The 24,600-nt window shown below is 41.7% G+C and overlaps 1 protein-coding gene across 1 annotated transcript in view; it reads left to right on the forward strand.

The window, feature by feature from the left end:
* The window catches only part of gpc1b (glypican 1b), a 100,789-nt gene that overhangs the window by 57,063 nt on the left and 19,126 nt on the right, over positions 1-24,600 (forward strand). Inside the window, exon 2 of the mRNA XM_070541696.1 lies at positions 5,784-5,942. Coding sequence (XP_070397797.1) covers positions 5,784-5,942 — 159 coding nt within the window. The remainder of the gene's footprint in view (positions 1-5,783; positions 5,943-24,600) is intronic.

The raw sequence follows: 24,600 nt of genomic DNA on the forward strand, positions 1-24,600 counted from the left end.
TGGTAGTAGGCTTTCGAGCCTATACAGCTTGGAGTAGGACAACATGCATGAAGAGGATGATGTGGACAAAATACTCACAAACCAAACCAAGCTATAAGAGATGCATGGAGATATGGAGAAGTTTCTCATATATTTCTATTTACACCAGATAGTAATAACAATACGAACACCCACCTCAAACTTCATAGGTTTACTTTTATCGCCAGAACAGCAAATGACTTATTTTGAGGAAAACAAATAAACAACAACAAAACACTGTTTTTTATTAGCATCTGGTTAGGGGGTGTTTATGTTCATGTATTTAGCAGACGCTTTTGTCCAAAGCGATAATCGGCATGTTGCCCTTGAGGCTAACAACAACAGTAACAACAACAACTTGACATCAGTCATGGAGAGGAGGGAACAAGGAGTAGACGGTAGAGAGGGGGGACGGGTGCACGGAGGGTGCTAGTTAAGAAGATGCTCTCTGAAGAGCAGGGTCTTCAGGAGTTTCTTGAAAATTGAAAAGGAAGCCCCTGTTCTGGTAGTGCTTGGAAGGTCATTCCACATTTGTGGAATGATGCATGAGAAGAGTCTGGATAGTCCTGAGCATGGTGTAGGCACTGCTAGCCGATGATCTTGTGATGACCGGAGTGGCCGGGCCGAGACGTAAGCCTTTACAAGAGGATTCAGGTAGATGGGAGCCATACCATCTCAGACTTTGTATGCTAGTGTTAGCGATTTGAATTTGATGTGTGCCGCTAGTGGTAGCCAGTGGAGATCAATGAACAGAGGAGTGACGTGTGCTCTTTTTGGCTGATTGAAGACCTAGATGCACTGCTGCTTTCTGGACCATTTAAAGAGGTCTCACAGTACAGCCTGGAAGACCAGTTAGAAGGGCATTGCAGTAATCGAGGCGGGAGATGACAGTAGATTGCACCAAGAGCTGGGTGCAATGTTGTGTTAGGTATGGTCCAATCTTTCGTATGTTATACAGTGCAAAGTGGCATGAACAAGCAACAGAGGCAACATGATCTTTAAAGGTCAGGTGTTCATCAATCACAACACCCAGATTTCGAACTGCCTTTGAAGGAGCCAGAGATAGGAAGTCATTTTGGATTGAGATATTGTGCTGTATGGATGGTTTTGCTGGGATGACAAGTAGTTCAGTTTTAGAGAGGTTGAATTGGAAATGGTGGGATTTCATCCATTTTGATATGTCAGAGAGACAGTTTGATATTCGTGCAGAGACAGTGTGGTCGTCCTGTGGAAATGACAGAGCAGGGTGTCATCTGCATATCAGTGATAGGAGAAGTCATGTGATCGAATGATCTCACCCAGTGAGGTGGTGTATATGGCAAAGAGAAGATATCCTTGTACAGAGCCCTGGGGGACTCCTGTGGCAAGATGGTGCACGGTAGAGGATTGTCCAAGCCAAGATACACTGAATGATTGTCCTGTGAGGTACGCTTCAAACCAGGTGTGTGCTTTCTCTGTGATGCCCATGGTAGAGAGTGTGGACAAAAGGAAGCCATGGTTGACGGTGTCAAATGCAGCCGATAAGTCGAGCAGGATAAGCACCGAGGATTTGGCAGTCGCTCTAGCTTCTTTTAAGGATTCCGTGACTGCTAAGAGAGCAGTTTCAGTAGAGTGGCCCTTTTTGAACCCAGATTGGTAAGGGTCAAGCAGACAGTTTTGTGAGAGGTATTCTGTGATCTGCTTGAAAGCCACCCTTTCAATAATTTTAGACAGAAAAGGGAGGAGAGAGATAGCTCGGTAGTTTTCCACATGATTTGGAGGAAGAGATCTTTTTTAGCATCGGTTTAACCTGAGCATGCTTGAGAGAGGTGGCAAATGTACCAGATGTCAGTGAAGCGTTGATCACATGTGTGACTGCTGCGGCTACTGTAGGAGCAATAGCTTGGAGTAGCTTAGTCGGAATGGGGTCAAATGGGCATGTAGTAGGGTGTAGTAGGGCGGCTGCACGTGAGAGGCGTGGACACCCAGTTCTCAGTGAGAGAGGGAAAAGAGGAAAATGAAGCAGTAGGACTTGAGATGGTTGGGCTAGAAGGAGTTTGTTGTAGTGAATGTTCAGGAGTGGCCAGTTGAGTAAACAGTTTGCTTATAGCTGCCACTTCGTCAGTGAAGAATGAAGCAAAGGTGTCATCTGATAGATTTTTGGTAGGAGGTGGAGACAGAGGGTTGAGCAGAGATTTGAATGTTGAAAATAGTTTCTGAGAGTCAGTAGAGCTGAGAATTTTGTCAGTGTAGGTGGTGTATATGGCAAATCCGGGTTTAAATCCGGGACTCTCCACCATTTGGCCTTAGAACTGAAGAAGCCTCTCGGATGAGAGGTGAAACGTCTTCAAGCAACTCAAAGAAGTCCAGACGCTTTTCTTTCAAAGCTCATGAGACTACAATGACCTGGATGACTGAGAAACTTCACAGACACTAAGTGTAGAAAGCTTTCTTTGCATCAGTGATGCTGGCAGAGAATGAGGACAGTAATTCACGAAATTTCAATTGATCACCAGGATCTTTTGTTTTGCGCCATTTCCATTCCTTAGCTCTAAGATTGGTGCATAGAGACCAGAGGGTATCATTTAGCCAAGGGTGCAACTGAGAGGATCTAGCTGATATAGTTGTTAAACTATATCAGCTAGATATAAGACAAGAGCAGAGTGTGGAGCAGAGTGACTCGGTGGCATCATTTACTTCATAAGCAGAGAATGTGCTGGGAGATGGAAGAGTGGAGGCAACAAGAGAGGAGAAGTAGTTGGGTACCAGATTGCGGAGGTTGCGGCGGAATGAGACCATTGGAGAGGAAGCAGTGGACCTCCCTTGTAGAGTCGTGCTGAAATGGATGAAGTAATGATCGTAAAGATGCAGTGGTGTGACAGAGATTGTGTCTATGGCACAGTTTCTGGTGAAAATGAGGCCAAGTGCTTTTCCAGCTTTGTGAGTTGGAGGACTTTGTACTAGTTTTAAATCAAATGATGACATTAGTGACAGGAAGCCTGATGAGCTGGGATTGTCCAGGTGAATATTCATGTCTCCAAGGACCATTGTGGGACAGTCGTGCTCAGGAATGGAGGAGAGCAGGGTGTCGAGTTCATCAAGAAAGTCTCCGAGTTGATCTGGTTGGCGATATATGACAACCAAAAAGAATTTTTTCGGTACAGTTACCTGGATGACATGGTATTCAAAGGAGTTGTATTTAGTGATGGGTAGCAACTGACTGTATATCCATTTGTTGGAAATTAACATGCCCGTTCCACCACCTCGGCCGGATGCACAAGAAGTGTGGGAGAAAGTGTGATTAACTGAGAGAGCAGATGGGGTAGCATTGTCACATGGTTTGATCCAGGTCTCAGTGAGAGCCAGTGCATCAAGTGACAGGTGGTTTGCATATGCGATAATGAAGTCAGCTTTGTTTACAGCTGATTGGCAGTTCCACAGGCCCATAGACAGGTGGGTGTCTTTGGGGGGAGTTGGTTTTAGTGAGCGGAGGTTTTGAAGGTTGCGAAAGTGGTTTGCTGTGTGTGACCTTCCTCTGAAGCCGGTGATCACAGGTATAGGATAATGGCACATTTTGCAAGGTGTCGATGGAGCAGCGTCTGGTTCAAGCTAGTTTGCTCTGTGGACACGCGCAGGTAGACACGTATGTCTTTATCCTGGAGTGTCTTCACACCGGAGGGGCTGAGACACAAGGGCTGATGCTTCCGCTGACGCTTCAGTTATGCCACTAAACTTATGCTGTGCTACTAGTTGGAAACAGGTGTTCGTGCAGCAGTTGATTGTAATGGTTGAGACCTAGATCACCTGATGAGTGTTTTCAGGGAGGGGAGAAACAACTCGTTCACAGCCCCTGACTGCACTTACAGTATTGTTTTCAGTTGGCCAAAACCGGAGCTACTAGACAACAGGATTACTCACAGATGAGTTTCATTCTCTTTTCCCAATGGAAGATAGTGCAAAGCAAAAGTTTAAGAAGACAAAAACAAGCACTAACAGACACTCAAGGCCCTTCGGTGCAGATTCAAGTGGATAGGATGTCCCTATTTGGGCACTGTAAAGGGGAATTCCTTCACCTAAATTCATACAAAATCAGATCAGATTGTTGTCCCAACTGGAATTTGTCCAATTACTTTATTCAAAGATTCCATGTCATGCTTTTTAAAACCTTTGAGCGCAAAGGTAGGCACAATATATGATAAAATGTTACCGTTGGCACTATTGGCATGCCATTTATTTTAAATGTGAGTTATTTTTGTCCGCCTGAATTTGTACCTGGAACTGAAATGGTTTGTTTCAATGTAGCTCCGCCCACTCCAACAACACACACCTAGCGTCTTAGGTTAACCTGCTGTTGTATTGGCCTTGGCAGTCCAGTTGTTTAAGCGCCCATTTGTCAGAATGTCCAGGTTTTAGAACCAAAACCAGAACAGCTTTAGGGGGACGAGAAAGGTCTGGTGATGTAAGTGGGCTACTCTTCCATTTGCATTCCATTATTTTTTTCTTTTGTTTTTGAACAATAATTCAGCACTTTTTTAGATATAGTAATGAGATAATGATTGTTTGAAAACAGGGAGGACTCTTCAGATGTATATTGAGAGTGTATGTGTAAACTTTAAAGAAATGTAAGCTTACATTTATTTGTGATGCACCACTGCAGGATTATCATTTTAATTTTGTTGTATGTTGCCCATTGATTCTGGTATCTTGTACTTTATTTGTTGTATGGTTGGTGGACCCACTCAAAAATAAGATGTTCCATTTCAAGCAGTTTTTGTCCTCCTAAAACATAAATTCTTAAATTCAATTAAACGTAAAATTACTATGTCAGGCAATATGAATGGAATAACTCCTACATATTGCCTCAAAATCATTGTTATAAGAAAAAAATAAGTAATTTATGAAGGAAAAAATATTTACACACTAGAGTTTTATTCATGCCAGGGCTGTAAATCTTGTCCTTCAGAAAGGTAACTTGTTTGCCAATGGTTGTTTCTGACACAAACCTTGTTTCTACATTCATACTCATGTACTTTACTATAACTCCAGATTTAGCCCTGTAGTTATGCTGCTATAAGCTTAGACTGCTGGGGGCCATCGGCTGGAACACTGCTGCTAACCACTTAAGCATTCTCCCTCTCCTGATAATAACGTTTTACTTTCATTGGCATTAACTGTGCTACTACTAGTTTACAGGTTTAATTATAGATTCAGTGAGATAAATACAATAAAGTTTATCTTTTACTAAGTTGAATGTTTACTAAGAACTCACAATGTAGCCGTAGAAACACTACTTGGTATATGTGTTGGGTGTGGGGTGGGTGGTGGTGTGTGTGTGTGTGTGTGTGTGTGTGTGTGTGTGTGTCTGCTCTGTCTTCTTGATCCCCATTGAGTCGTGGTGGATGGCTGCTTATACTGAGCCAGGATCCTATGGAGCTTTCTTCCTGTTAAAAAGGAGTTTTCCTCTCCACTGTCGCTGCACGCTTGCTTAGTATGAGGATTGTTGTACAGACTCTGACACAAGTCAGTGACTCGATGCAATCTGCTGGGTTCCTTATATAGGAAACTTTTTACTGACTGACTTAATGAACTGACCTGTATTGGGATGTTTACTATGTGCAGTGCCTTGAGACAACTCTTGTCGTGATTTGGCTCTATATAAATAAACTTGAATTTGTATGAATGTAAGTATGTGATTTATGATTTAATGATGCTGATGCTGATTGCTTATCTTTCACCTCCTCTTCACACTGTCTTCTCATCTGTCTCTCCTCCTGTTCTTCTGCCAGGGGAGCATCTGCGCATCTGTTCTCAGGGGTATACCTGCTGCACCAGCATCATAGAGGACAACCTGGCCACTCTGAGTGTCAAGGAGGTGGACGGAATTCTCAGAGAATCCCGACGATCTTTACTGACCTCGCTTAATGGACAGCAAAAGGCCTTTGATGGTGAGTTTTAGCTTTTATTGCATCCTTTTTGTGTGGGCTTTCAGAGTTAGAGCAATAATGCTGAAACACAGATACAGGAAACAGAATTTCAAAGGTCTGGTTTAGATTAGCATTACTCTTGCAAGGTTAATTACTCAGCGTTTACATGTTTCATTCTGCAATGTGTTTCTAATAGATTGTTATTGCGGTGTTCTCTGTAAATAAATATTCAATGCAAAAGTGCTGCACATTAAAGATTCCTAAAATTACATTTGTAGTCTTTGCTAGGGTTGTACTCCAAGACAACTGATGCAATAAAAAGTAAACTTTTGTGTTTTCTCCTCTTGTTCCTTTGGCCAGTTCATGACAATAAGTCTGTCAGCTGGAGCTCTGAGCTTGATTATTCAGCCTGCCCTTTTCAGATCACACTGATTGGTAGCTGAATGAGATTTGTTTTCTTTTCTCACTTGTTTCCTTCTTTCTGCATACCTCTTATTTTACCTCTGCAGCTGTGCTAGAGTTAACCCACAACTACAAAAACATAAAAATAAATGGTTATGGTGTACATTTTTATCAGCTCTTGAAGCTCTCTGTCAGAAAAAAAATGCTTCATTAGACACAACAGAGCAAGTAAACAAGACAGTCAACCAATAAATAAATAAATAAAATTCAACCTGCACTCAGTTGTAATCCTTCCAGTGTTTTACATCAAATCATTCACAGATAAAAGCACAGGGTTACAGTCTGAATGTGATTAATTGTGTTGTCTCACAAGTCATTTGGAGCTTGTTTATCTTCAGAAAGTCTTGCCAGACATGTTGCTACAACTTTCTAATAAGTGCTTCTGCTTTGAACCAGAAAATTAATTAAAGTGTTCTTTCATGTTGATCATAAATCCTGCTGCAACCTCTTCGTCCCTCATCTCTCCCAAGCGCTCTGCTGCTTGCTAGGAGTGAGTGCTTAAAGGTGGCGGGTGAATGTGGGGGATGGTGTTTGATTTGGGTTTTTTTTTTTTTGCTACTTTTCATAGGTCATGCACTCAAAGGTAGGGATAATTATTTTAGTCATTTTATTAAATGAAAGTGAAAAACAAATGTACAGCATAATGCAGCAAGTACTTCTGGTGGAGGGTGGCTGTGAGCAGACATGTAGTAAACACTGGTCAAAATGGGTTTCACTGTGTGTTCTGTTACGGTAAGGAAAATATTACTGCATTCAGAGGTTAGACTGGATACCAGTGCGGTGGATAATAGGATATTTTTAGAGTTTTGCTTAAGTTTAGGAGATTTAAGACTCAGATGTTTTGCATCAGTGCAGAAACGGGTTAGATATTTTTAATGGCGACCATTTTTATCTGGTAATCTGGAAGCAATAATGGCCGTTTCTCAACAGGCCTACTTGTCTGAACCTGTGTAGTCATGACCTTGTGAGATGTCATCAATGCTGGCCCAAGTACTATTCCAATTTTGAGTATGTGTCATAGCAAGTTCACTTAAATTTCCCGGATGTCATCTTGCTCCACCCATTGTATCGAGGAGGGATTTCAGCATTTCCCTGCGCATAGACATGGATACGTTAACACCCCATTGGGCACTGGAGAGTGTAACAGCATTGCTGCCATTTTGAATGGGTTCTGTGGACTGTTGTGATCTGTTTATTCCATTTGTGTTCTTAATTGAATGACCTGGAATCGGGTTGTGGGCAGAGCTACACACCTGTGAGAAATAAAAGGACTGCTCATTCACAAAATGGGAATGCAGGCCAAATGCAAATAGCGTCTGTGTGTCTATTTGTCCTCCGATGCCGGTTTCCAACTCATATTCAGCATGGCTGCGTCAACAGGTTCCTTACTTTCCAAACCCAACTGACGTGAGTGCAGAGTGAGCAATTTTCCCAGTTTTTTTTGTACAAACTACGTTTGCAACAACCGGCACACTAATGAAAACAGGTCCCGTGGGATTATTATTAACTTTTCTAGCCTACTTGTTGGGATTGTATATTTTAATTAGTTTTGTTTAATTATATTTATATTTTTGTTTTCATACCATATGTCTGATTTTTGTATTAAAAAATAAGTCTAATTAAAGCTGCAAGCAGCGTCGTTCGGCCCTCGCAGCTCCGGGCTGGCCGGCAGCCCGAGGCACCAGAGTACGTCCGCGGAACAGAAACGTCGACCACCCCGACACCAGAAACCGCTAACGGTCACCTTGTCCGCACCTCACCCTGACTCAGCATCCCCATCTGAGCCCACCATTATATTACACGTCTCACCACTAGGGCATACTCTATCTTTACCACACTGCTGGTGTGATGACACAGACCAACTTTAATGCTTTTCTGACCACCTTTTTTGAAGTTATTATAGGTTAAATTTATCTAGGGGCGTTGTAACCAACCACAGAAAAATCCCATTGAGGTCAGCTTTGGTTGACAAAGATGGTTTTCTGTTATTTTGGTTTCAATCAGACGTTCTTTCTAGAGCCAGTGAGCTGAAAGGGGCGTAGCTGCAGGGATTTGAACCAACAACCGCATCAATGTGTTTGGTGCAATCACGTGAGGTCACAAGCCAAGTATAATGCCATTCTGACCTTGTCTTTAAAAGTTAATAAAGTTTGAACCCATCTAAGGGGCGCTGTGACCATTTACAACTAAATACCATTGAGGTCATCTTTGGTCATCAAAGATGGGTTTCTGTTAATTTGGCATCAATCAAATGTTGCATGGGTCATCTAGAGACAAGAAGCTGTAAGTGGGCGGAGTTAAAGTGATTTGAAAAAGTGAGCACATACATGTGTTGATTGCAGTTGCATGATGACTCCCACCAAGTTTGATACAGTTTGGAGCTTTTTTGCAGAAGTTACAAAGGTCTTATTGTATCTAGGGGGCGCTGTCCCAAATTTAGGAAATATTCCATGAAGAAGTTTGTAGGCTGATAACAGTCACTTGTGTGCAGTTTGGTGTGAATTGCATCATGCATGTGTTATTCAGGGCCTAATATGTGTCAGAGGGTGGAGCTAAAGCGATATCAACCAGTTACCACAGGATTGTGTTGGGTGCCTTTGTGTGACATAGCAAGTTTGGTGCAGTTACGACCTTGTCTGTAGGAGTTATTACAATTTTAAAGGTATGTAGGGGGCGCTGTGGTGATTTTATATAACGTTCACCAACTGTTTGTGCCTCTTTGGCTAAAGGGCATGATTGTTCATTGCCATGTTCAGTCTCGGGCAGATCGGAGGCTGTTTGAGGAAGTTACAGTCAAACGTAAGGTCATGGCGTCACGCCAGAATTCGCCATGGCATCAAAGCCCCTCCCTATCTGGAAAGCTATCAGATCTGAATGGTCATTACAGCATCAGGAAGACAGTGCATGACCTTAGTGTCATGTTGACTGAATTAGAGGGGACAAATATGGGCATTTCACCATAAAACAATCGACTTCTTGTCGTCAGGGGACAGGGCTTAGGTGATGTCAGCTGTCCACATTGTCATTGTCTTGAGATGTGGTCAGTGATCACACAGACTAAGTTTGATATAGATCTGATCATGCACATGGGAGTTATTAAGTCAAGTAATGTAATGGTGAAAGGTCAAAGTTTGAGGCTTAGCCACGCCCACACCTTTCAACTTTTGAAAAATCCGACAGTTGAATTTTTTCCCCTATGCCTTGAGAGTATATAGCCGATGTTTGAAAGCAATTGGTGAAAAGGACGACGGGGCATCATTCTCCAAACAGCGTGTGCGAAGACCACTAAATCGAGTACTTGGACCAAAATGGCCGACCTCCTATGCGACTTTGGGCTTGGCTCCAAGAGACTTTTTTGTAGGTCCTAAGACACCACATTAGTGTACCGTTTTTCATAATCCTCAGTCAAAGCATGGCTTGGGGCTGACAGTTTCAATGGCTCTAAGGGGCACTATTTCATAAAATAGGCCACGCCCACAAACTTCAGCTGTCTACTTCTATTGGAGGTCAGACTAGAATCACTCACCAGAAGTTTCGTAGTGATATCATGATAACTGAAGAAATAAGAGACAAAAGTATTTCCAAGGCGTGATGGAGATTTTTGCCGTTCTTCCAAAGCCCCACCTTTTTTCGAAACCTGCCAGTACTGGATACCAAGTGACCTCAACTTGTCTACTGCTATTTGCCAGATATTCCTGGTGATTGGGTAAAAGGAGTCCAATAGGGAGCTGTGAAAAAAAGAGTGGCGTGGCGACAGGTCAAAGTTTGAGGCTTAGCCCCGCCCACACCTTTCAACTTTTGAAAAATCCAACAGTTGAAAATGTTCCCATATGTCTTAAGAGTATATAGCAGAAGTTTGAAGGCGATTGGTGAAAAGGGCAACGGAGCATCACTCTCCAAACAACGTGTGTGAAAACCACAAAATTGCGTACTTGGACCAAAATGGCCGGCTTCCTGTGCGACTTTGTGCTTGGCTCCAAGAGACTTTTTTGTAGGTCCTGAGACACCAAATTAGTGTACCAAATTTCGTAATCCTCAGTCAAAGCATGGCTTGGGGCTGACAGTTTTAATGGTCCTAGGGGGCGCTATTTAAGAAAATAGGCCACGCCCACCGGGTGTTCACATCAGATTTTTTGGGGGGCCAGACTAGGATCAAGAAGTTTCGTGATGATATCTTTAGAAATGACGAAATGGGAGGCAAACGTAAGGCCACGGCAGTACCCCTGACTTCGCCACTCCGCCACAGCCCCGCCTTCTGCAGAAAACTCCCATAAAGTGAAGCCAAGCAACCCCCACTTAACTTGAGTTACCAGCTACAAATTTGTGGTGATTAAGTAAAATGGGGCGATTTGGGACCTATCACAGTAAAACTTGACCTTTTTGGTCCTGAGGGGGCGGGGCTTGTGTGATGTCATCATCTGACCATTCAATTTACTTTGTGGATGGATGACAAATGACCACAGAGATTTTTTTTAACTCTGTTCCATTCAGTTATGAAGTTGTAGCAATTTAAAAAAAATGGCGAGTAGTCAAACTTTGAGGCCTGGCCCCGCCCCTTCAACATATACAAAAACTCGGAATCCTTGTCTCATTTTGTTTGCCCATCCCTTCTGAGCAATTTTACACAATTTTTGAGATGATCGTGCAAAAAATGATCGAGCAATCCAATCAGAAACGGACCCTAACAACGGCCAAAACGGCTAAAAATCGCCATTTCAACCCAAAATGGCCGACTTCCTGTTTGATATTGACCATGCTTGCAAGGGACTTTTCTGTGCGGACTGTTGAGTACTACAAGTGTACAAAATTGCATAACGGTACGATAAACTAAGCTTTATAGAGAGGGGTATTTTTCACTTTGTAGTGGGTGCTTTTCAGCCATTTTCTTTGCAATTTTTTGGGGACCTTTAAAATATCAAAATTTTCACCAGGCCTGACAAGTTTGAAAAATATTGTGAGTTTTGGGGTATGATAAGGTCCCCAAAAAGCCGTTCAAAAGGGCACGAGAATATCAAAAAATAAACGGAAGAAAAACAAGAGGTCTTCGCAGCGCTTTCGCTGCTTGGGCCTAATAAAATATGTTTTTCAGTTGGGTAAACACCTTCCTCAGTAGAAATAAATTAACTGGGACTTATGGACACCTATCCAAGTTGGCAGCCGGCCACTGCGGCAGCTCCAGTAGGCAGCGCTAGTCCACGGGGTGTCTATGGCTGTGTTCGAGATAAGCCAGTTCTGCGCAGATTCGATCACCGGTGATCGGCGAGCAGTGCATGCCGGTTACCTTTGTGTCTGACTTGCTCTGGCGTCATGCATACGTAGGCAACGATAACCTTGTGAGATCAAGGCGGCTGCAGATTTTGGAGCAAGGCGCTGCAGTTGCTTTCTAGAGGATGACGGGAAACGCCTGGCTCTCACCTGATCTAAGATCTGACTGGTTCATATTTTGATCCAAACATCCGGTGGTAGAACATGAAATGTTAGTTGGTCACATGTATTCTGTAAATCATGTTATGTTGATGATGACAACTATATAGGCCATAAAGAGAAATGTATTTTGTGTTCTTTTGTCAACGTTTCCTATGAGCACACTAAACCTACAGCTGATAACCTTTACTTATTAATACAGTCATGACTTCATATACAATATATGATATCCACAAGCACGTGAGGATGTGTTTCAGCTGCTAACAGGCACCAGAATTAAAATAAATAATTAAACAAGTATGAATTCTAGCGCGATATCTTCAGCCATTGTCACCCCCGAGCTACACAAGTAGGGAAATCTGTCCAACTTAAATGCCGGCTTTCAGCCACTCCCCCTGCTGCTTCTGTCTGCTCTCTTCTGTTTTCCAGGCGAGGCGCAGCTCAAGTCGAACACGGCCTATGTATATGATGTCTGTGCTTCTGCAGACTTGGAACTACAAAGTATCCCATAATGCATTGTGTCACAAATAATTATACTTTGAGGGGCAGAGGAGAAAGCTCCTAACTGTAGTGTTTTATACCAGAAATACAAATAAAGACATAAAACGTTTTATGTTATTGTAAATCATCTTGTGTAACCTGCAAAATTAGCTGTGTGTTTTGTTTCTGTTTTTTTCAGACTCTTCTTATCTCTCAGAAAGCTAATTAGTTAACCCACTATCAAAATAAAAGCAGCATGGCCCTAAATAGCTGTTTTCTTTTAACAGCAAAAAATGCTAGTCAGTTTTGATCAAAAATGGATCAAGTAGTATACAAATAACATTCATTGTTATTTTGTTATTTTTGGGGTCTAAGTAGACTTTTATTTTTATTTCAGGTTTTTTTAACCCTTGTCTTAACACAACGGAGTATGGTTCTGTTATAAATGCTGTCCTAATCCTCCATACTTGGTAGAACACACTTCCTGCTGTACTTGCAAAGTACACAAGAACCTACTAGCACATGTAATTATTGATAAATGGCCAGAGTGAAGAAAATGGTCATGGAATGCTCAAATATTTTATTTATTTATATTTTTTGCATGCCCTAAGTTGAATAAAAGGAGAAGTAGTAGTAGTTTGTCTTTGTTTGGGGTCAAATTTTGTTTACGGTAATGCATCGCAAACTCTTTCAATGAGATGTGGTGGTGTTAACGGTATAACGGAGGATGTTTCTGAATTTCAAGAAAGAACCACCCTCTCCACGTTGTGAAAAAATGCACGAGAGAGAACGCCCAGTTATCCTTGTGCACACTTTGTTTACGAGTAGCTGCCGGCCTTGCAGCACACGCTCACGCCAGAAAAGAAGATTTGTGTTTTATTAACAATGTCAGATTTATGTTTATTTAGTTGCAGTTCTTTTTTTATTCAAAGTTTTTGTATTTTATTTGACTTATTTCTGCTTCAACCCGTATTTTTCTACTACTGTCTGTCTACCTCCGTACCTTATTCATTTTGTGATTTGTTTATGCTTCCGGAGATATGATTTTCCTCCCGTGGGATTAATAAAGTAATTCCATGGGGATTAACGTCTCTGCTGATAACCACTAGGTTTATTCTCCTATCAGAATCAAACAATTCTTCCCTGGAAAGTTAGAATATATTCGTAGATAACTTCTTCTAGCAGTAATCTGAAATTACTTCCTCCAAAAAAGCATGCCGTACGTTAGCTTACCTGTCGAACAAAAAACCGGCGACAGAGGCATCTGTGGGAGTCCAATCTTCACTTTCAGTGCACTGCACTCCATCTTTGATAATAAGTGACTTCAAAGACACTTTTTCTCCTGGGACTCTCAGCCATTTGCAAAAGAACCAGATGACAATAGCAAGGTAGAATTAATGGATAAAGGCATATTGCTCTTTTAAACATAACACATTCTGTTTACACTCAAAGAGAAAGAGAAAACTAGCCCAGGAATGAGCACCTACAACGACGGCCTTTCATGAACAGCTTCACCAGAATGATTGACAGTTGTGCAGAACCAATGGTTCAGCCACCCAGAAGAAAAAGATCCTCTGGTATGGCTTTAATGTAAAATAGGATGCTAACATTTTTGTTATGAAAATGACCAATTCATTTTTGAAATGTTGAGTTCACTTCCTTTTTTCTTTTTTTTTTTATTCTTCCCATGTTTCCCTAATTTAACTTAGAAAGCATCTGATGGGAAAAGCAGAGCCGACAGTGGGAGAAGTGAAGGCTTATGGAGACCTTGAGGTCTAAAAACCATCTGCTGTGAGCTGCATCTTTGAGGAAAGCTGAGCAACAGACTAGAGTTAAATGGACCATGAGATGTCACATTTGCTACCATACAAATAGCAATTTGGCAGGAGGCAGTCTTTCCTGCTAAAGACATCCTGTTGTTAGCTGTTTAAAAGTAGAAAAAAATAAGTGAGGTTCATATATTTCAGGCTACAGCTGTTGAAAAAGTGTCTAAGATCAAATTTGTTATATACAAAGCAGAAAAAAAAACTTGTGGTTTTCCTTTTTCTCAACCATTTTTTGAAAAGATTTTTCATTCTTCTGACCACATGACCATGCAGTGACATTGTACCATTTTTCCAGTCCCTGCACAGCTGGCTGTGTTTAGCAGGGTGTGGGCTAACTAGCACCATGTGGCTAAGTGCAGGGTGTTACTGTTCCAGCCCAGTCAGGCTTGGCATTTTTTTGAGTCTAGGAACTTTGGAAGAAGCAGCGATGAAGCCACAGATTAGAGGACTAGCATACTGGAATACAGCTGGCTTTAGTCCCAAGAATTTGTACACTGTGTCTATACATGAGCATGCAAATCATGCAAACACATTTATTTATTTTTTAAATAAACAAAGACAATGCATCTAATGTTTTGGAAAACTTTAATGTTTGGTAAAGGGAGAAGACAATGTGAACAAGAATGGATTATGTTAAAAGCTAAATGGGCAGATGGTAGGCATGGCCAGTGATGTAGAATGAAAATAATACGAAATGGAAAGTGAGAGGGGAAAATGTCACGGAGGACACGGGGAATGATGGTACCAGAGGGAGCTTTGTTTAGATGGCAGCCAGGTGTATAAGCTCTGAAGCTGACAGGTAGACCTTGGACTAATGTTGTCATCAGTGACATCTGGATTGTGTACACTTTGTGTGTTTTGACATTTTCTCTTGTACCACCTCTGTATTATTTAAAAGTATGATTTTCACATAATGTGACGGTTTACTCTCTCTACAATGAAATCAATAGAAAGGAGCACACTGAATCTGGCATTTGACTGTCTGTATCTGCATATCCGTGTCCTGATACGTAGTTGGACAGGCCGTCAGTGTGCTAAAAATAGCTTTTAGCGCTTTATCAAAACTAACAGTTCATCTGCAAGTCACCATGCCCAGGCTTACAAAGGCCCATTAAACAATTATGCAAAGGTTTGTAGTCGCATTGAGCCCCGAAATGCAAAGGATACAGCATGAATAATTGTTTTCTTGTGATGTTATATGTGTTAAATATACGTTTCAAAATAATTATACAAATTAAGATACTCGTGTTGTTTTCAAATAGTACAAATGTAAACAGTTTGTGACCATGTGGTTCAACTAAGCTTTCCTGCTGGAAGCCTCCTGTCCTTGATGACATCACGCTACGAACCACAGTTTTAAACTGTGGCCCATTCATTCACCATGGAGATACAAGTCATCAGTAAATAAGTTTCTCCTGACAGTTTTCTTCTTTTTGCATTTGCATCACTCTTAAATGTTTCAGATCATTGAACAGTTAGAAAAAAAATCATAATAATGAAGAAAATTAAGGAAATGCCAAATGCAGTTTTCAAATGAGGATTTTATTTACTACAGGAAAAAAAGTGAAAAAACAAAAAAACAATCAAATCCAACCTGGACCCACGTCAAAGACTAATAACCCCCCAAGATTTCTTGTAACATCCATCCATCCATCCATCCATCCATCCATTATCATCTGCTTATCTGGGGTCAGGTCGCAGGGTCAGCAGATTAAGCACATTAAGCAGAGAGGCCAGACTTCTCTCTCTCCAGCCACTTGGGCCAGCTTCTCCGAGGGTATCCCAAGGCGTTCCCTTGCCAGCTGAGAAATACAGATATACCGTAAATCCTCCAATACAGGCCTGGGCCTGTATTTGACTCACGCTCATCAAACTCCAGGCCTTTATTGGAAGGACGACCAGAATTAGAGGCAGGCCTCAATTTCTATTTGAGCAAAATGAACTAATGGCTCGCTGGAGTTTTTGACAATTAAAATTGCACCCACATTTTCAAAGTTAAACACATTTCTTTTAACAACGGTAGTTTCTGCTTCAGCTCTCTCCCCCTGCGCAGCGGTCACAAACTCACTGATGTGCCTGCAGCCTCTCGGAGTTCCTGCTGCTCTAACCATTAAAATAATTATTTCATTTTCTGTTCCTCACTTCTGATTACCTTCAATGGTGTCTGTTTGTTGCTACCAGGTACAAAAACTAACTTGTTTTTATTTGACTATTTTTCTGTCCTGCCTGTTTATCATATTCCTGCATCTCCTCTCAATCCTAAAGAAAAACTGCTACCTGGGTTCATATATATTCACCTTATGAGTTACCTTTGAACTGCAGTTCTCAAAGATCTTCCGACTGCAAAAACAGCGGAGTGCACGCCGGCCACATCAGTTAGGTGCGTCACGGAGGACAAAACAGGTGATGCGCCCGATCCACAGCAGTGAAACGCATCAGGCACAAATAAAAGAATAAAAGACAGAAAACATAAAAGGAAATGAGCCAACATGAACGATCGCGTGTTAAATTAGTTTTTGAGGTTTTGACACCTGATTTGATAATGTTACTGTGGCCGTGCTCAGGACGCAGATGTCTGGAGCGCGTCAACAATCAGAGCTTTGCATGCGCAAGCTGGTTAAGGTTAGGATGGGGGTGAGGGGAAGGTTAAATTGCAAGAGGGTAAACGTCACAATTTTGTTAAATGTCCGTTTTACGGCGGGTGTCAGTACCGATGCTCTGGCACAGCGCGTTGCCTCCCGACACGCAGGAACTCGTCACCTGCTGACAGCAGGCTGCTGTCTTTTCCGAGGACTGCATCTTGCCGGTCATTATCACGTGACAGCGAGTAGTCGATGACAGGCATAAAAAGTCACTATAGTGAAGTCGACTAGTGATTACTTCATACAACCCCTATTGCTCCCCAGAGTGTTCTGCAGCATAATCAGCATGTTCTCTTTGAACTTGATATCAAATTTTCGCCTCCTCTTCGTCTCCGCACGGTTAAAGTTACCCTCGCGGTCTATCACTGGCAAATCAAAAGTGAGACGGATGACACAACCGCCCCCCGTACTTGCTTGTTACCACATTCCACCCGGCCATTATTCACCTCCGCCGACTCCGACACCGGCCAAAATGTGATACCCGGCAGTTAATTAAATGCAGGCTAATATTAGAGGATTTACGGTAGTCCCTCCAGTGTGTCCCGAGTCTTCCTTTAGGACTCCTCTCAGTTCGACAAGCCTGGGAAATCTCATCAGGGTGGCGTCCAGGACACGAATCTGAGGTTTATCAGACAGAACCTCCTCTCCAGAACTCCTGAACAGACTTTACCCGGGAATCTCAGGAGTGTGATCCCCTGTAGTTGTAACACACCCTGCAGTCCCTCTTTCTATATAGGATGACCAATATAGTCATTGCAGTGGAAGTCCCTCTGATGTCCATGCAACATTGCAGAGTCACGTCAACAACCCAGCCCTACAACATCTAGAGCCTGGATCTCTGGGTGGACCTCATCCACCCCTGGGTGCTTGCCCCCGAGGTATATTTTGACGACCTCAATGACCTCAGCTCTGGAAATTAGAGAACCTGACCCAAAGTCCACAGACTTCCTTTCCTCACTGGAAGACATGCTGATGGGATTCAGGAGATCTTCAAGTACTCCACCCAGAAATCCACTATGTCCTAAGTCGAGGTCAGTAGCACACTGTCCCCACTATTAACAGTGTTGTTAGTGTACCACTTTCTCCTCCTGAGCTGGTGGATGGTGGACCATATTTTGATCTAAGATCTCACCAAACTCCTCCCATGCCGGGCTTTTGCCTCCATGACCACGTGAGCCAAATTCTGCTTGGCCTGACGGTACCAGAGGTGTGGACTTTAGTCACATGACTTGGACTCGAGTCAGACTCAAGTCATTATTTTAATGGCTTCTGACTTGACTTGATAAAATCTATGAAGACTTATGATTTGACTCGGACCTGAACGCCAATTACTTGCAACTCGAATCAACTTGCATCTGTTGACTTGATGATGGCTTGAGCATATTTGATATTTTAGCACAGAAGTGGCACGGCATGGACAAAAATCGTGAATAATTTTTCATTCTAGGTTTGATTTTATACTGCTAAAAGCAGCAGCACTTTGTTTATAATCTATTCCAGTGGCACTTTGTGCTTGTTTGTTTGATTAAATAAATTAAGCTTTAAGAAGCTTTATTTCTGGAATTTATTATTTATATATATTATCATTGTCATTAAATTGAAGTTGGACAGATGGCTTGATTATGATTTGAAAATTCAAAGTTAAGGACTTTGAATTTGACTTGGACTTTGTTGTGTTTGACTTGGACTTGATTGGAAAGACTTGTGACTTGCAAAGCAGTGACTTGGTCACACCCCTGGCCGGTACCTATCAGCTGTAACACCCTTAACAGTACCATCAACCATTTGTTGAAACTGGTAATATGTCTCATGTCCCATTGAAGGAATTGTGTCCCACCCACCCTCGATTGCAGAATTGTTTTAATTCAGCCACAGTGGAGGGTTTTCCATCTTCCTAATCTTCACAGAGGAATAAGAGCCCTTGTGCTAGTATTGCTTCCAAAGGTTATCAGAGAATCAGAATCAGAGAATCAGAATTCAGATTCTCTGATTCTGGTTCTCTGATTCTCTGATTCTCTGATCTGTAACACTGTAGATTTGAGGTTTGTACCTGTAGAATGAAATGTGTGTTTTGAGAGTTTTGATTTCAAACTTGTACCTTGATTTTTTTCAATTTGGAAGTCTGCTAGTTACAAAACGAAAGTTTCATGTTTCTGAATGAATGATGTTACAAAATGAGTAGTAAACATACAAAATAAAAGTTTGATTTTACAAAATAAAAAATCCATGAACAAAATGAAAATTTCCTGTTACAAAACAAGAAATACAAGTACAAATTGAGAATTACAAGTTAGAAAACTAAAGTTACAAGTTACGAATCCAAAGTTACAAGTTACGAATCCAAAGTTACATGTGATGAAACACGTTCGAAGTTACAAAACTTGGTACAAGTTACGCTGAATATTGTCCCAATCCTAGCTCCATAGACATGGAGTACACTGGCCTAATTATGTCAAATACACCTTTTACTATAGTAGAGATGGCACCTTGGAATAATTAAAGTATGACAAACGCAGACGAGTAAAATAGAGAAGTACGCTCAGAGAGAGAGAATAGATTTGTAGTTGATCGTGTGACGGAGAAGGAGAAAAACGATATTAGTTTCTGGGAAACAAGAAAATAGGAAAGAAAGAGATGAAAAACAGAACCAGATGGATAGATGATGAAAACAGCTTTAAACTGTGCATTAAGCCAACCAGAGAAGGTTTGAAAAGGAACAAAAAGGAAGTGAAACAAAAAACTGTCACTGTTTAAAAAAAAAGGCAATAAATGGCTTAACAAGAAATAAAATGTCACTAATTGTCTTGGCGAGCTCTTAGGTCACTGTGTGTGTGTGTGTGTGTGTGTGTGTGTGTGTGTGTGTGTGTGTGTTACACAAATGTCTAGTTTGACTCATGAGCAAGTCTAATGGCTACCAGATAACCATTTGTGCATTTATTGGTTTCAGGGCTGCAGCATTTGGTTTCTATTGCATTCACCTTTCCATTACCCTTGCAAAAAATAAAAATAATAACAATACATTTTATATACAAGTAAATATTTTCTGTAACTGAACTGTTATGTAAGAGGGAAATACAATTTGCTTTCTTTTTGAAATTCAGCATGGCTATTTTACCCTTTGTTATCTTCAACTAGTATCCTTACTAGCTCAGTTATGTTGAATGTTGATGGTTTGGAGCTTTATTAGTTTGGTGAACTAACATAGAGCTGTAGGTTGCACTATGAGAGGATTCATTTAGCAGACACATTGTTTTCCTAACGTTAACCTAACCTGATCCTAACCCTTACCCTTTAAGATGCCTGGTATTATGAATACATTATTCCGTCTTCTTTCTTCATATGTGAAATAGATTTGTGAAAGATATCTTGGCCATAACATTTGGGCCTTTTTTTTATATATATTTTTTTATTTTGTTAACTTTTACAATGTTTTCATAAATTCAAAATCCTTTAGGTTGATTATCTAACACTAAGTGCTCATCTGTGCTCCCTGCCTTGCTTCCTATACCAAACCCTCTGTCAGGAATCTTGGTGTAAACTACGCTCAGCTTTTACCCCGAATCCCCCTGTACGCACGTCAGTTTTCAGAATTAGCATTCTGAGCTGACATTTGTAATCCATGTCTGCATCTCTTCCCACTTAAGCTGCTTTTACAGAACAGTGCCGTCAATTTTGGCGCAACACCGTGGCGGCATCAGGGAGCTTTAGGTCGTTTATAAGTGGTCAGACCGTGGTGGTGATGGAGCAATCGTGTCGTTTTTATAAAAGATTAGGAGGGTATGGGGGCAGTCTCTGCGATGTGGCGGACTTCCGTTTATCTTGAACATAACTTGCTTTTTATTGTGATTAAAGCCGCGATTGTTACGTTTTTTAACAAGCAGCTTCTAAAGGTTTCTGTCCCCATCAGTCCCTGTGCAGTCTCTGATGATGTGAGCTTCAGCTCTAACAGAGAGACGCTCACTGAGCGCTGCAGCGCTCCAGTTTGCCATCTCAGCTAATTTTGTTCCAAAAGCCAAACTTATTGCCCATATTTACTTTCATGGTTAATAAATGTGCCAGTCGGAGCATCATCATGACACCTCCCTGTTTTCCTACCATGGTGCAATAGCTGTTCATAAGACAGACCATTACCGCAATATCACTACCAAGCGAGGCGGAACAAATGCAGCAAAACTTGTGCAACGCCATGCCGGCATGGCACATTTACAAGACACACTGTTGCAGTACTATTTCGCCAATTTGCCGGCATGGTGTGTCTTGTAAAAAGGGATTTAGTCTACTTAATCTCACTCTTCAATTGTCTGAGAAAAGCATCATTGGATTGATTATAGATAGGTCAGAATGACTGTGACAGGCTCCTGACAAAGCCCCCCGAGTACTCCCAAGTAACCCAGCTACTCTTCCAGCTTCACTGGCTGCTACTAAACTGCAGAGATCATTTCAAGATTCTAATTCTGGTTTTTAGGGCTTTAATGGAAAAACACCAACCTAAATCAGTGATCTTTGACATCCCTACACCCCTAGCATGTCCCTGAGGTCCTGTGTTGCAGATTAGGTCATGCAGCATCACCGAGAAATCAGTTCGTAACTCATTATGCCTTCAAGGTTCCTGTGCTCAAGAAAGTACATGAACAAGCCCATTTGAAGTTTGCCACTGAACATCTAAATGATTCACGTGAGGACTGGATGAATGTCCTGTGGTCAGATGAGACCATAATCCAGCTCTTTGGCATCATCTAAACTCGCTGTGTTTGGAGGAGGAGGGATGCTGCCAATGACTCCTAAGAACATTGTCCCTACTAATAAACAAGGACGGGGCAACTATGCTTTTGGGATGATTTCTATCAAATGGACAGGAGAATCGCACGACATGAAAAGGAGGATCAATGGGGCCATGTAGTGTCAAATCTTAGGCCCTGTCCACACGTAGCCGGGGATCTGCCAAAACGTAGATATTTTTCTACGTTTTGGCCTGTCATCCACACGAAAACGGAGTTTTTTCACACGAAAACGGATCTTTTCAAAAACTCCGGCCAAAGTGAAGATCTGCGTTTTCTCCGTTTTGGGTGTCTGCGTTTGGACAGACAAAACCGGAGTTTTAAGGTCCGCAACGTCACTTTCCACGACAGAAAAATGCTGACATCACGTGTGCGACCTGTGTTTACACTAGCCGACAGCACGGATGCCCTCAGAGCTGCGCTCGCTTTATCAATTGTCCAAGCGCTTTTTGCTTGTTTGTTTTGCAAGCGGAATTACTGCTCCTTGCGGAAGACCACAGACGAAGGACAAGGTTAAGAACGGGGGAAGTACTGCCGCCTACAGGTCTGGCATGTCCATAATATCGTATTTATCCGGGTACGTGTGGACAGAGTTTGTTTTTAAAACGCGGTGGTGTGGATGCAAGTTTTTGGAAGGGTGGATATTTGTTTTCAAAAAACCCCGGCTACGTGTGGACTAGGCCTTAGGTGAGAACCTCCTTTCTTCAGCCAGGGTATTGAAAATGGGTCATGGGTGGGAAATCTGGTATGACAAGTATCCAAAACATGCTTTTGCACAAAGGGAAGCAAAATAAGGTCTTGGAGTGGCCTAATCAGTCTCCAGTCCTTAATCCCTTAGAATAGCTGTGGAGCGAGATAAAAGTTTGAGTTGGCAAACGTCAGCCAAGCAACATCAATGACTTGGAGAGGATCTGAAAAGAGAAGTAGGACACATTTTCCTCTAGATGTGTGCAAAACTCGTGCAAACTATAATACACATCTAATCTCAGTAAAGGGTTTGCCACTAAGTACTAAAGCACATTTGCAAAGCGATCCAATATTTATTGAATTCATGAAAATGAAAAAAGTTCAGTTTTCTGGCTTTTCTTTCCCATTGTTAACTGTTCAACTAAACCTACTATTGACGTTGTAGAGTGATCATTTATTTGTCATTGGGCAAACCTGCAGAATCTAACTGAGCAGTGGCTCTGGAGGGGCAGCAGTAGGTAGAGCAGGTTGTCTAGCAATCGGAGGGTCGCAGGTTCGATCCCGACTCAGACCAGAGAATGTGTTCTGCTGTCGTGTCCTTGAGCTAGACACTTAACCCTGCTTGCCTGCTGCTGGTGGTTGGAAGGCCTGGTAGTGTCTGCACTCGGCAGGCTCGTCCCTGTCAGTGCGCCCCAGGGCAACTGTAGCTACACTGTAGCTCATCAGCCTCAGCGTGTAAATGTGTGTGTGTGGGTGGATGAATGATACATTGTAGTGTAAAGGGCTTTGGAGTGTTCTGGCTCTGAAAGGTGAGTGGGACTTTTATAATTTATTAAGTAGAGACAAAGGTTTGTATGATCGTAAAGGAGAGTTTAACTTAAAATTGGTTAAACACATAAACATTTTGACTCATTTGCTTAATATGACTGACATGTCAAGGTGGCCTGGATGTGAAGCTCAGCATGATTACAAATGAAATCATTAACTCCCGACTCATCACAGGAACAGTCATTATAGCACACATCCTCACTTAGCTTATTTTTGTTTTTGTTGTTGTTGTTGTCACGTGTGTGTGTGTGTGTGTGTGTGTGTGTGTGTGTGTGTGTGTGTGTGTGTGTGTGTGTGTGTGTGTGTGTGTGTGTGTGTGTGTGCATTTCTCTTATACCTTGTCACAGTGAATAAATGTTTTTCCTCTTCATGGTGCAACATGCAAGAAAGAAGTAAGAATGGAATCCTGTGGTCAAACTTGGGTACTGCGGTCTATTTTTCTAAACACAAAGTCACTGTCTCACTCCCGTTCCTTGAGTTTCATGACTGTTACAGAACAGCGCCAGACGATTCTGACATTATAGAACACATCATACACAGCAAATTCTTAAGTAGACAAATGCATTGTCAAATCTGGTGTTAGCACTCTTGAGTGTTTTACAATAGGGAGCACTTTCTACACTTATTATGGTAATAGTTTTCTGGCATTACATGTAGTAGATTTAGCTGTCTTGCTGTTCTGGTTCTCAACGCCTCATTAAAGGAAGTAAAATGCCACAACGGACTCATCTCACATATACATTTCACTGTAATTTCGAGTTGTTGGTAATTGAAAGCAAATCACAACTGTCCATTAATTCCTGGTTTGCCAATAATAGTATTGGCATTTTGATAGTTTTTTTCAGTTGTTTCCAAGTGATGAGAGATCCCACTTCTAGTTCAGCTTTGATCAATTAATAATCTATCCTTCAGTGTGAGTAGCCAGTCTTTACTTAAACAATGGAAGGATGTGATCAATATGTTTTCTATGATGATTCAAGGCATTTGGTTAAGATGGAACTGATGACCAATTTTAATTTAAAGTTCATATTTATCTTTTACTACATGTGAATATGTGATTTTTGTGTGCTCTCATCGCTCCTCTAGAGAGCATAAAGTAGGAGAGATGGTGGAAGCTTTAAAGATGAGAGTGAACTAAATCATGGGAAGAGCCTGGATGTTTTACCTTGGAAACTGGTGAAATGCCAGAGGAAAGTAGCTAACAGCAGCAGCTGTGAAGCAAGCTGGCTACTGTTTATTAATGAGGTGGAAATCAAAGGAGGAAAATACTACCCAGCAAGGCCAGTTCTTAGAGGATGGTACACAGATGGGCCCGTATGAGCTTAGCATATTAACATGTTCTGAAACGGAGTTGCTGAATGTGTCTTTAGGTTTTCCTGTCCGTGGGTGTGATAGTTCTTCTGTGAAACTTGACTTGATTTTCTCCTATTTTAATTCAAATTTAGTTAAGAAATACAAAATATATTGCAGTTTTTTTTATTTCTTTTTTTTTTTTTTACATGAAGTAATCTTTGCAGAGTACCTAGCCAGCTGTGTGATGAATGTCCCCTGC

The sequence above is a fragment of the Nothobranchius furzeri genome, chromosome 11 (genome assembly GCF_043380555.1).
Source record: "Nothobranchius furzeri strain GRZ-AD chromosome 11, NfurGRZ-RIMD1, whole genome shotgun sequence".
In the NCBI taxonomy this organism is placed as follows: domain Eukaryota; kingdom Metazoa; phylum Chordata; class Actinopteri; order Cyprinodontiformes; family Nothobranchiidae; genus Nothobranchius; species Nothobranchius furzeri.